Consider the following 12,016-nt stretch of genomic DNA (forward strand, 5'->3'; position numbering starts at 1 on the left):
ATTTATGGCGTCATTTTCCAGACCAAGTCAAGAAAAAAATTATAGTTTTTTAGGATATTTTTTTTTTTGTTTTTTGTTTTTTGTGATGGGATTTAATACCTGAAAAGAGAATTACTAATCATTTCTAGATTCTAAAACAAAACAATGTCTAAGCTATGTCTTTGTGGCTTTATGGTCATCTTATCCTAACAAGGTTCTTAATTGTTTGGTTTAGAGAAAACCCATTGCCATCAATTCATTTAAGAGCTTTTTCGAAGGTGATCCCGGTTGGTACTTTGACTTTGTGGTGAGTAGATTTGGTGTCAAAGGATTTAAAATCTGCAGACCAATCTTGCATTGTGTCGGTATCTAAGGAAATTTTGAAGAAGTTGAGTAGTTGTACATTTTTGACTATAGGCTAAGTGTACTTGTTTTAATAATTATTAGTGCCTTCCATGTGACGATGTGACACACCAGACCCTTTTTTATTGGCGGCAATTAATGATGAGAACAGAATAATGCCTGGAGGATGGAATTTGGTGTAGTTCACCCACCACGTCAACAGTTCTGTCTGTTTCACTGTGTTTTTTATTTTATTAAATCTTTATAGCTTATTTCTATTTACTTTGTATTTGGTTTAGATTTATATACGTTATCACATACCAATTGATATGCAGATGAATTGAAGATAACTGAGTTCAAAAACCTAATCTTTTATTCTGCCTTTTTCACCTGACAGTTTTGAGTAACAAAAATTAATTCTTCAACTCATTTCCCAGGTTTGCCGCCTGCTGTTCCTACTTTGCGTGTGAAAAAAAAAGCATAGCCAAGCAGAGCAAACCAGATGAGTGTGTGTTGTCTGTTCCTTTGACTAGTGGGTATGAGCTTAAACATGTGGAAATCGTTTTTGGTGACGCACTTCACACAAGTGTCCAACAGAAGTAAGTTCAGGAATCGGTAAGAAGAACATGACTCACGTCGTCCTGCAATTGCCGTAAAATCAAATTGCACCAGCTGCAAACACCTAGGCGTGTGATATTTGAGTTCATGCTTGACAAACAAAGACCCTAAATGGGCGGGCTATTACTATCTGTAGCATCAGAAAGCGGCTGGGTCATTGCGACGACGGCGAACACGATATTGGTCATGATTCCTGGAGGAAATGGCACCTGTCATTACAGTGAATACTGGACAATCGTTAAATTCCTTTGAAATTACTGTTCATATATACTAGACTTTACGCTCCTGGGCTCAAAGCATATGGCTCCTTTTTAAATTGGGCTCACGCGCTACATCAAAGTAATTCTTTCACGTCGACATGAATCTAGTGAGGAGACTAAAGCGGAATATCTCCACTGTGCTGCCTCTTAACTAATCGTAATATTTTGTTTTGTATCAGCAATGGCTAGATATAATTCTCATTCACTTTCAATTTTGACGATCTTCCATAAGGTTTTCGTTGCTCTGTTCTTGATCTTGAAGTTACCGAAATTCTTAATAAGTTCAAAATTGACCAAGAGAACTGCAGGAAAAGTTCCAGATGATTGAAGATAGGCATATAGTAGAAGAATAATGTTAGAAGCTATGGATTGGTTTTGAAGCTTGGCTCGAAATTGAAGGTAAGAGGGTTCAAGCTGTAGAATACCATGTCTTCACTTCCAAAGCGAGTTGGAGGTTGCAAGGTTGATTCACAACGCTTTTCATTTTCTATATCATAAACAATGCCGACATGCTCAATTGAATTGAAAACACACAATTTTCCCTCCCCTAGAGGAACGCAAGTGTACTCAGGATACAATTGAAGTCCTACATACCCTACCTTCGTGTCCGTTATGACGTTCCTCCATGCTTTTCTAGAGTGCAAGTTCATTTCTTCTGGAATCAGAACATCGATACGATGCTCAACACGATGCACGATGCAAGGATCATCTTGTTCGTCATCGTGACGCTCGAGCTCAGAGAACAAGTATACCTGTCCTTTGCTCTCCACTAATTGCATAATATTTGAGCTATTATAGTTTGGGAGTAAACATGTGCGATCTACCAACCATTTTTCCTCTTCGATATTATACGCAATAATACCTTTTCCCTCCCCATCCCCTAGAAAAGCAATACAATACAAAATACCGTCTGAATAAACACCCGTTTGATAATCATTTAGACCGAATTGGGGTCCCGGCAAATCCCCTGTAACTTTCCAAACCCAAGTGCGTGAATCGAATACCTCCGTTATTTTTGAAAGATGTCCTTCGTCTAATCTGGAGCTTCCGGCAACGATGACCTTGTAAGAATTATCCTCTTGGTTAAATATCATGTGCATGAGCACAGGACTCCGCGGATGATTAAGACGAGGTAGTTCCTTCCAACTTCTTGCCAGAGGATTAAACGTTATAAGCTTGTCCTGCAGTTTTCCCACATTTGCACACAGCATTCCACCAGCACCGCAGATTGAGTGAGCTTGAAATACGTCTTCATCCAGTCGAGGCAGCATGTTGAATGGAGGTAGTGTGCACCAGGTACTTGTAATTGTGTCATAGCCCTTGCATTCCAAGATGCCGTCTAAAGTGACGAAATGCAACGCAGTCAGTACAGCCTCTCGAGGACGGATTTCTGCTCTAAAATGGTGAAATCCATCGTTGTCGATGACATCTCTGAAAATGTCTGTCTTCAATTGGATCAATTCCTTGCAACTATGCTTCGATATGAGGCGGTTCTGAACATGGGCAGGACATGAACTCCAATCATTAGGGACTCTGCTGATCAGGAGACGTTCATCAATTTCTTCGCTCCCTAAGGGCATTAAGTCGTGACAGCAATATTCGATGTATTCCTTCACTTCAGGTTCAGTGATTCCCTTTAGAAGACCCGCGTGTTGGCCAAGCCTGATTTAAGCAATGATAATTTGTTAGAAATGTAGTGTATGACCCTCGCTTTCAGATCACAAGAATGAAAAGCACTGAAAATCGTGGACTCCTGCGATCGTGCCGAGTCACCAATACTAAAGAGTCAGGGCGAAAAACAACTCAACTCTTTCAACTGATAGAAACCAATTTCAGCTGCCAAATCTCAAAATCGACAATTCTCAGTTCCACTTACTCAAGGAGATAATTCGCATGAGTGCAATCCCCCAGCCCGCTACCCGGGCAGTGGTTGGGCGAATTGCAATTCGACTGAACTTACAAACTACTTGTGGTCAATACTGGGGAAAAGCAAAACACAAACCACCAAGAGCAGTGGCAGCACAATTAGGGGGTCAGACGATTGTTAGGGAGCAAGCAGGTCGAGCATCACCTCGGTTCTGCATTGGACAAGCCCATCCACGATCGAAATTGGTTAGCAACAGATTCGATTGATGATGTGCCAGCACCCATGATTGCTGATATGAAGACTTGTGTATGAAATCAAAACGATGCAGGCGATACTGAAGATTGTGCAGCACCAGTGTCGTTACACGACCTCCACAATAACGAAAAATGTGTCTGGAATAGAGAAATCACATCTGCTTATCGAAATGTTGTTACTGTCGGCAGTGACACAGGCTCAATGCAAAACACCAGAAGCACTAGCTACAAAACACTCAAGTTGGGATGCCCAGCACTTCAAATGTTTCCTCTATATATTGGGTCGGGGTACAGACTTTCTTCATCTTTATTTCTCCCCTGTATAATATTCATCTAAGGATCAGCGAACAGTGTCAGTTCATATCGTGTAAACCATCTACAGGAGATGAACGCTTAACCACACCGCAATTTGTATTAAGGGCCACTACTACTGGTACATCTGATATCCTTTGTATATAAGCATTTGGCTTAAGACTCGAAATCATCTCTTGAAGTAAAATCCATTGTTTACATGGTATCAGAGCGAATCTGAGCCCTAATGGAAAGCTAGGTCTAGAGGGCTTTACACAGAAACACTAGAGAGTGTATTCAAAAATCAGAGTGAGTGCTGTCCCTCGCCCTACGAGAAGATCAGCAGCAGGATAGTGTGAGAAAGTGTGATTAGCTTCCGTGCGGAAACATGGCAGAACGGAGAGATCTGTCGGTAGGCAAATCCAATATACTAGAGGGACTCAGTAATTACCATGTGTAGAATCGATTGAAAGCATGGGTGATAGGAGAAAATCAGTTACCACTACATGAGGAGAGAAACACAAGATTGAAGGAATAGGAATTGGTTACTTGTGGACAAGAGAAGGATAAATAAAGTTGAATGACGTACTTTACATCCCGTCGTTAAAGCCCAATCTCATGTTAGTAGGTACACTAACCGACAAAAATAACATGGTGTGTTAATGACCTTGCAAAGGCTTACAAAGTGTATGAGCTTGAGAAGTAAAAAATTATCATAACACGTGATGTAGTGTTTGATGAAAGTCAAATCAGCTACCATCACCTAAAATTGAAATTGCAGGTAGAAGAAAACTCATTTAATATCAGCATGTCCCAACTTAGCAGAGAAAACAAAATCAACAACAGAGATACTCTGCAGATTTTGGCACAGATCAACTCAACAAAGATGAAAAAACTCACGAAGAACATCTGCGTCTGGCTGGCGGCGCCTTTGATGAGGCAAGAATTTAGTACTTGGCAATGCATCAAAGAGATTAAGAACAAACAAGGAAAGAGAGCTAATGCACGACCTCATACCAAAAACGAGATATCCTATGAGGGACAGAAGGCTGTCTACGCAGTTGAGAAACCACTTGACATTCTCGGCTAAGCTTGGTGATGATAAAGATCCTACGAGCTATAGAACAAAAGTCATTAGCAAAGAATGAAGGAAAGCAATAGCAGAAGAAGTGAGCTTAATATACAAAAATGAAACTTAGGAGATAACTAATTTATCCAAAGGAAAAGCAAAATAGATTTTCAAAACAAAAAGAAATGCAAAAAGAAAAAATATCAAATACAAGGCAAGGGTTGTTGCACATGGTTTTTGAGCAGGTTGAAGGAGAGGATTTTTATGAGACTTTTACTTATGTGGTTTGTTGGAGCACCATTTGTACAACCATTTCATTAGCTACACAAAAGAGTATAATTTGAAGAAGAAGTATAAATAACTATCCCACATGGCTTCAAAGGAAAGAAATTAGAAGAAAAGGTTGCTAAATTGAAGAAAGCAATGTATGAGTTATGATAGGCACATGGTGCCTAAGATAGCCAAATTGACAACTATCTCACAAAGGAGTTAAAGCTAAAGAAGAGTGCATCTAGTCCAAACTTGTATTTTTCTATCAAAAATCAAAAGTATATAGTAGTTCTCTTGTATGTTGGTGACTTAATAGTAATTAGTGACAACTACAAAGAAATCAAAAAAATAGAGGTTTAACTCAAAAAAAAATTAAAATGACAAACTTAGATAGAATAATATTATATTTAGGAGCTACACTAACTTACATGGTTTAAAGAATCTATGTTCTTAAGAAGTTTGTAGTTAGTCTGGAAAAGTACAAAACTTCTTATTATGGAGGTCTTTGTTGTTTATATATGTTTTAGTTAGATTCTATCTTCTCCTTTGGACCTACTTCACTATGGACTTATAAAACTCAAAGTTAAATCAAGAGGATGATTTGAATTTTTTGCAATATATCATGTATTTTATCTCTTTTTTGCATTCTAAATTTTAAAGTGATTAATAATTTAAATCATTTTTAGCAAATAAATCACCTAAGCTAACTTAGCTAACTTATTGGTCATTACTTGTTCCTCAAAATGTTACCTGTAGTTATTCTTTTATACATATATCTTAAATCAAATTTCATAATTCCTTGAAACTTAGTGAATAGATTTTTGACTTAATAACACAACTAAATTAAAAGTTTTATAACTGTAGCTCTCATAAACATTAAGTTATGACCCCTCAAAGTTGATATCCTTGACTAGCAATCTTACTAGACCCCCTCTATTTTAGCACTTCCTTTCTCCTCAATTTAATTAGTTTTTGTTCTCAAAACATAGTATAGAAGTAAATATACTTCTTCTAAATAATGTTCTAATATCTTGTTCTAATCAAAGACTTCAATCAATTACAATAGAGTTTCTTCCAAGACCCAAAATCTGCCCACTTTATTAATCAATCTTATGATTAGTCCCTTACTAATAAATAAAAAAATATATAAATTAAAATAAAAAATAAGTACATAAATTAAATAATTATATAAATAAAAACAAATACATGAACTATAATAACAAACAAGTAAATAGACAAAAACAACAAATCACTAACAACAATCTAATTGTATACTTAAGATAGGCATAATGCACATGAATGCCTATCATTTAACTATTAAATGATCCATATTATGACAATGTTTACCTACACGACTACTTGATGAAACTTCTAAAAAGAAAAAAAAAATAGAAAAATACAACTTGTTAAAATGAGCCTAACAAAAAAGATATGTCAAATGATTGTAAAAATCTTATGTAAACATTAAGCATAATATATTTTACTGTATCAAGAAAATATTAGATTATGCACTATTCTACAAGTACAAATACAAAAATCTCCTAACCTCATATATAGATGTTGTCTTTGCTCATGACAGAGATATCAAAAAATCAACCTTGAGAATTTTGTATAAGCTAGAAGGCTCATCTTTAGATTGGTGTAGCAAGAAATAATTGACAATTGCACTCTCTATGACAAAGACTAAATATTGAGTCTTTACCAAAGCATCTTATAAAATAATACACCTAGGAGACTGTTGAAGGAATTAGAGATTTGTAAAAGAGATTCAATGCTACTAAAGAACAAAAACTAGAGCTACATTAAGCTAATAAAAAACCCAAGTTTTATAAGCAAGAGTAAAGCACTTAGAACAATAATAATATTTTATTTGGAAAAAAACTACTACAAGAGATATAAAAGTTAGCTATATTTTCATATCTTCATAACATGCCAATGTTTTCATTAAACCTTTAATCGCATTTTATCATAGTGGCTTTTTGGAAGAAATTAGCTAATATCAATTATATTCATAATTTCTATTGAAATTTAGCAGCCACTAAAAAATCAATCAAGTATTCTAAGAATTTAATTATTGCAAGCACAAGCTTTAATTAGATCATAATAACATTACCAACACTTATTCCAAATATCATGATTTGAAAATGAATTTTTTGTTGTTGCACAACTTGCTATCAAATAAGAAACAATTGGAGCACTCAATGGAACATGTGAATGGAAGAACAATAAATTTTTTGAAATTGAACATCTCTCTTAGAAGTGTTTCAAAGTCCTTAACTTCTATATATATAATCTTTTCATAACATCTAACAATCTCTAATCCTCAACTTGAATCTAATTAATATAGCCAAGTGAATCAATCTTCACAAAATCTAATATAAGCTACTTATTGGATAACTCAATTAGTTGCTTCTAAAGCTAATTTAAACCTTGAATCTTAAACATTACAAATGAATTTTTAATGGCAAACAATCTGAAAAAATCCTATCTAGAACTAAACTATTAGGAAGTAGAGATATGAGAGTTGAAGAAATAGGGTTATAATCAAATTCTTTGGTCAATCAAAACAATGAGACAACTTGATGCTCAATCTTGCCCTTTAAAGAATTGAAGTTCAAGTGCAAAACAAACTTAAGTAAGCACATATATGATATAGAATTAAGGTGAAAATCTTTTGAACAATACTTGCAAAAAACTAAATATCAAGGAATAATATCTTCTACTATAACATAAAAAAAAAGAAGAAGCTTAAAAATTAGATCATAGAATATAAAATAATATAAAAAATATTATTGCATTAATAAAGTACTATTCCTAGATGTTGCAAATGTGAACAAAGATCTTACAATGACTCGAAAAAAAATTCTCTCACTTGACATTCTTCACAAGATTAGAGTGTCTTTGAGAGTAAGTATTAGAAATAAATGAAGCATCTTTTCCTGTGTATATCATTCATTTATAGGATGACATCAACAAACAAAGTTAGTTCATATTGTGTGAAGCATTACCATAAGATGAAAGCTTAATTGTAATTCAACTTATATTAATAGCCACTACTATTGGTACATCTGATATCCTTTGTATGTAAGCCTTTGGCTTAAGACTTGCAATCATCTCTTAAAATAAAGCTTATTGTTTATATTGCCTACTATTTTAAATTATATGTATTAGATATACAATTCATTTGCCATATATTTTAAATTATTTTTATATTTAAATATAATATTTCTATATTTAAATATAATATTTTTTTAATATTAGATTATATATGAATAATAAAAAATAAAATAATTTTCTATTTTTATATAAATTAAAATAATAATACAGGTGCATTTATTTTAATTTAATAGATTTGAAAGATTTTGTATCTCAAAATTTTATTATAACTATGTATTTATTCAATAAAAATTATTTGGTAGTATTCATTACTAATACCTTAGATTGGTACTTGGAGTTAATTAGTGGTAAATTAAGATTAAAATTAGATCTTGAAGCACAAAAGTGCATGCCTATGGCATGTTAAATTATTTTTTTGTTAATTGAAGAGCAAGATCAAAGAAAAAATTGAAATAGTTTCTTTGAATATTAATTTTTCTATATTTAAGTAGCTATTAATTTTGTAAGAACTTTACAAAGTTAAGATCTTCTTTAAGTAATTTATTTTTAGAGAATAAAAAAGGGATTAGATTTTGGTAAATTGTGTGAGTTTTATAGTAGATCTATAGATGAAAATTTGAAATTTTTTAAACATAGTTGTATTGAATATGTGTTGTGAAATTATACTTAGTTAGATAGTCAAATAAAAAATAATTATAATTCAAAAGAGTTAGAGTCTTAATAAGTAAGTAAAGGTTTTTATAATTTTAAAGTTTAATCTTTTTAAAATTTTGCGTGTATGTGTATGTGTGTATATTTTTTAATCAGTAGATTTAGAAGTGTAAAGAATTTGAATGAAGATTAAATATTGAATTAATAATTATTGAGGTTATTTATCTGCTATAGAATTTACTTAATATTTCTTAAGCTTTTCTTTAAAATTTGGTTAAGATTTCATTTGGATTTTTTTAAATTTATTTAAATCTTGATTAAAATTTAATTAATTAATTTAGAATTTATTTAGAATTTATTTAGAATTTAATTAAAGATTTTAAGTATTTTCTTAAAATTTTATTATAATTCAATTAGAATTTATTTAGTATTTTTTTAGAATTGGCTAAGATTTTATTAAGATTTTGATATATTTTTTTTATAATTTCTTTAAGATTAATTAGAATTTCTTTAGGATTTAATTATGGTTGTTAAGGATTTTTTAAGGTTTACATAGAATTGATTAATATGTAATAAGATTTTTATAAAAATATTCTAAGATTGATAAGATATACCAAGCATAATTAGAATTTTACTTAAGTTATTTAAAAGTACTAAGAAAATATTACTAAATACCTTACATATTATTTTAGATTATAAATCCAACTTTATGGTGAGATCAAATCCTTCTATAGCTGCATGCTCAATATATTTTCAAGTTAATTTTTATACAATATAACAATTTGTTAAGATACCTTGAACATTTGTTGTAAAAAAATAAAGAAAAAAGGCCTTAAGATAGTAAATTTATAAAAGATTCTAAATAGATCTTCTAGCCAATTAGGTCATTAAAGCTCTCTACTTAGATATCTCCAATCTTCAAAAACATTTAAGACAAATATTGATGCTAGTTTTTTCTAAAGCTTTGAGAAAATAGGATCCAAATTGTATTTGAACTTTACTTTTCAATTACAAATAGAGTAAGTAGTGTAAGATTTGGCTACAAAATCACAAAACTTCAACCAAAATAATCTCCTATCTCAAGACTAATTCTTCAACTTTTTTTTAAAAAACATGCTATATATTCTTATGGTAGAACAGAGACTTCCTTATCATAGATGAATGTATTACTTCTACAATAATAGCCAAATTGCATAAGTTAAGATTATAAAGAATAAAATATGCTTGTAATAAAACAACCAACTACTTCATATCTTTTAAAGAAATTTGTTAAGAACTCAATTTAATTACCAATGATAAGTCTTTTTGGATACATTTATTAGATGAGTATACTAAAAGAAGCATGCTTGAGATTGATTATTAAAAACCACAATCTAATAATTTGATTGATTTCTATAGTTCAAAAAAAATCCTTCTTTTAAATTTTATCTTTTTATTAATTTTTTTTAATCTTAATATATGTCCCAATACTTGGTTGATCATGCCCAAATCTTTTTAAATTAAAATATACACTATTAAAAACCATATAAGACTCTTTAAGCTTGACAACAAAAAAATTGACTTCCAAAACTTTTATTCTTTTATTTTTCATGTTTCTATTTTGGAAGCATAACAATACTTCATTGAATTGATAAAAGTGGTTATCAAAGTAAAAAATAAAGATGAATAAAAAAAAGATAGTAGACTTTTCTTTGGCACATTTTTTAACAAATTTTTTGAATTTAGCCTTACTATTGATATAAAATCCATATATATATATATATATATATATATATGATGACTTATACTAAAAGTATAGATAGGTAATTTCTTTAAAAAATACCATGCTCCATGAAACCTTGCATCAATAAAATAAAGTAAAAAATTAGAAGAGAAAAATAAATTTAAATAAAAAATATTTAGTCTAATTTATGACCTAAGAAAGTAGTCATATTAATATGATTCATATATCACAAAAACCTTGTAGTTAACTTATGGAGAATACAAGTAAGTAGAGATATTTCTTCACTTTATCAAGTTTGTAATGTAAACCTATCATAAATAATAACGCACATATTTTAATAGTATCTATAAGCTAAAAAAGCTTGGAATGAGGTCACTTTAGTCATATAGAAGTTTGTCTCTAGCCTCAAAAAAATTGGATCTTGGTCAACTTTTAATTCGAAGTAAATAATATTTGCTAAGGATATTCTTCTCAAATTCAAAAGACTAATAGCTATATGGTCTCTTTTTTTTGTAGTATATATCTTTGGACAATATAGAGACAATGCAATAGTTTTTTTTTTAATGGTAAAATATAGAATGATCAAAAATTATATGAACAAATTATGAAAATAAGTAGATAATGGCACAACCATGATTTGTATTTGGGACAAAACTTAAATGGCCAAAAAAATGATTAATACTAGACAATTGAAAAAAATTGTGTGGAATTCAAAATTTCCTCACAATGGCATTATTATACACACTTGCACTAACTCTAACTTCTAAGAATATATACATGACCACTTAACAATGTGCTTCATTTATCATCCAATTCATTAGGTATGAGATCCTTGAATGCCTTTTAACTAACAAACTCTTATCAATGCATCAAGTATATCCTAGTTGTGCTTCATTTACTATTCAATTCATTAGGTATGAGATCCTTGAATGCCTTTTAACTAACAAACTCTTATCAATGCATCAAGTATACCCTAGTTGTACTTCATTTATCATCCAATTCATTAGGTATGAGATCCTTGAATGCCTTTTAACTAACAAACTCTTATCAATGCATCAAGTATACCCTAGTTGTGCTTCATTTATCATCCAATTCATTAGGTATGAGATCCTTGAATGCCTTTTAACTAACAAACTCTTATCAATGCATCAAGTATATCCTAGTTGTGCTTCATTTACTATTCAATTCATTAGGTATGAGATCCTTGAATGCCTTTTAACTAACAAACTCTTATCAATGCATCAAGTATATCCTAGTTGTACTTCATTTATCATCCAATTCATTAGGTATGAGATCCTTGAATGCCTTTTAACTAACAAACTCTTATCAATGCATCAAGTATACCCTAGTTGTGCTTCATTTACTATTCAATTCATTAGGTATGAGATCCTTGAATGCCTTTTAACTAACAAACTCTTATCAATGTATCAAGTATACCCTAGTTGTGCTTCATTTACCATCCAATTCATTATGTATGAGATCCTTGAATGCCTTGTAACTAACAAACTCTTATCAATGCATCAAGTATATCCTAGTTGTGCTTCATTTACCATCCAATTCATTAGGTATGAGATC

At 31.2% G+C, this 12,016-nt stretch overlaps 1 protein-coding gene across 2 annotated transcripts; it reads right to left on the minus strand.

Moving 5' to 3' along the window:
- Positions 1-1,129: 1,129 nt before the first annotated feature.
- LOC112292302 (uncharacterized) lies at positions 1,130-4,165 on the minus strand. Of its 2 annotated transcripts, XM_073539097.2 has the most exons (3): positions 4,063-4,165; positions 3,271-3,638; positions 1,130-2,861 (listed from the first exon to the last, which is right to left on the minus strand). In XM_073539097.2, the coding sequence occupies exons 2-3, from the start codon at positions 3,348-3,350 to the stop codon at positions 1,562-1,564; spliced, it is 1,380 nt and encodes a 459-aa protein (XP_073395198.1). In that variant the 5' UTR covers positions 3,351-3,638; positions 4,063-4,165; the 3' UTR covers positions 1,130-1,561. The 2 variants fall into 2 exon arrangements, with proteins under 2 accessions (XP_073395198.1, XP_024396404.1); XM_024540636.3 differs by having other exon boundaries at positions 3,271-4,164.
- Positions 4,166-12,016: the final 7,851 nt, after the last annotated feature.

The sequence above is a fragment of the Physcomitrium patens genome, chromosome 15 (genome assembly GCF_059467195.1).
Source record: "Physcomitrium patens ecotype Gransden chromosome 15, ASM5946719v1, whole genome shotgun sequence".
NCBI classification, from domain to species: domain Eukaryota; kingdom Viridiplantae; phylum Streptophyta; class Bryopsida; order Funariales; family Funariaceae; genus Physcomitrium; species Physcomitrium patens.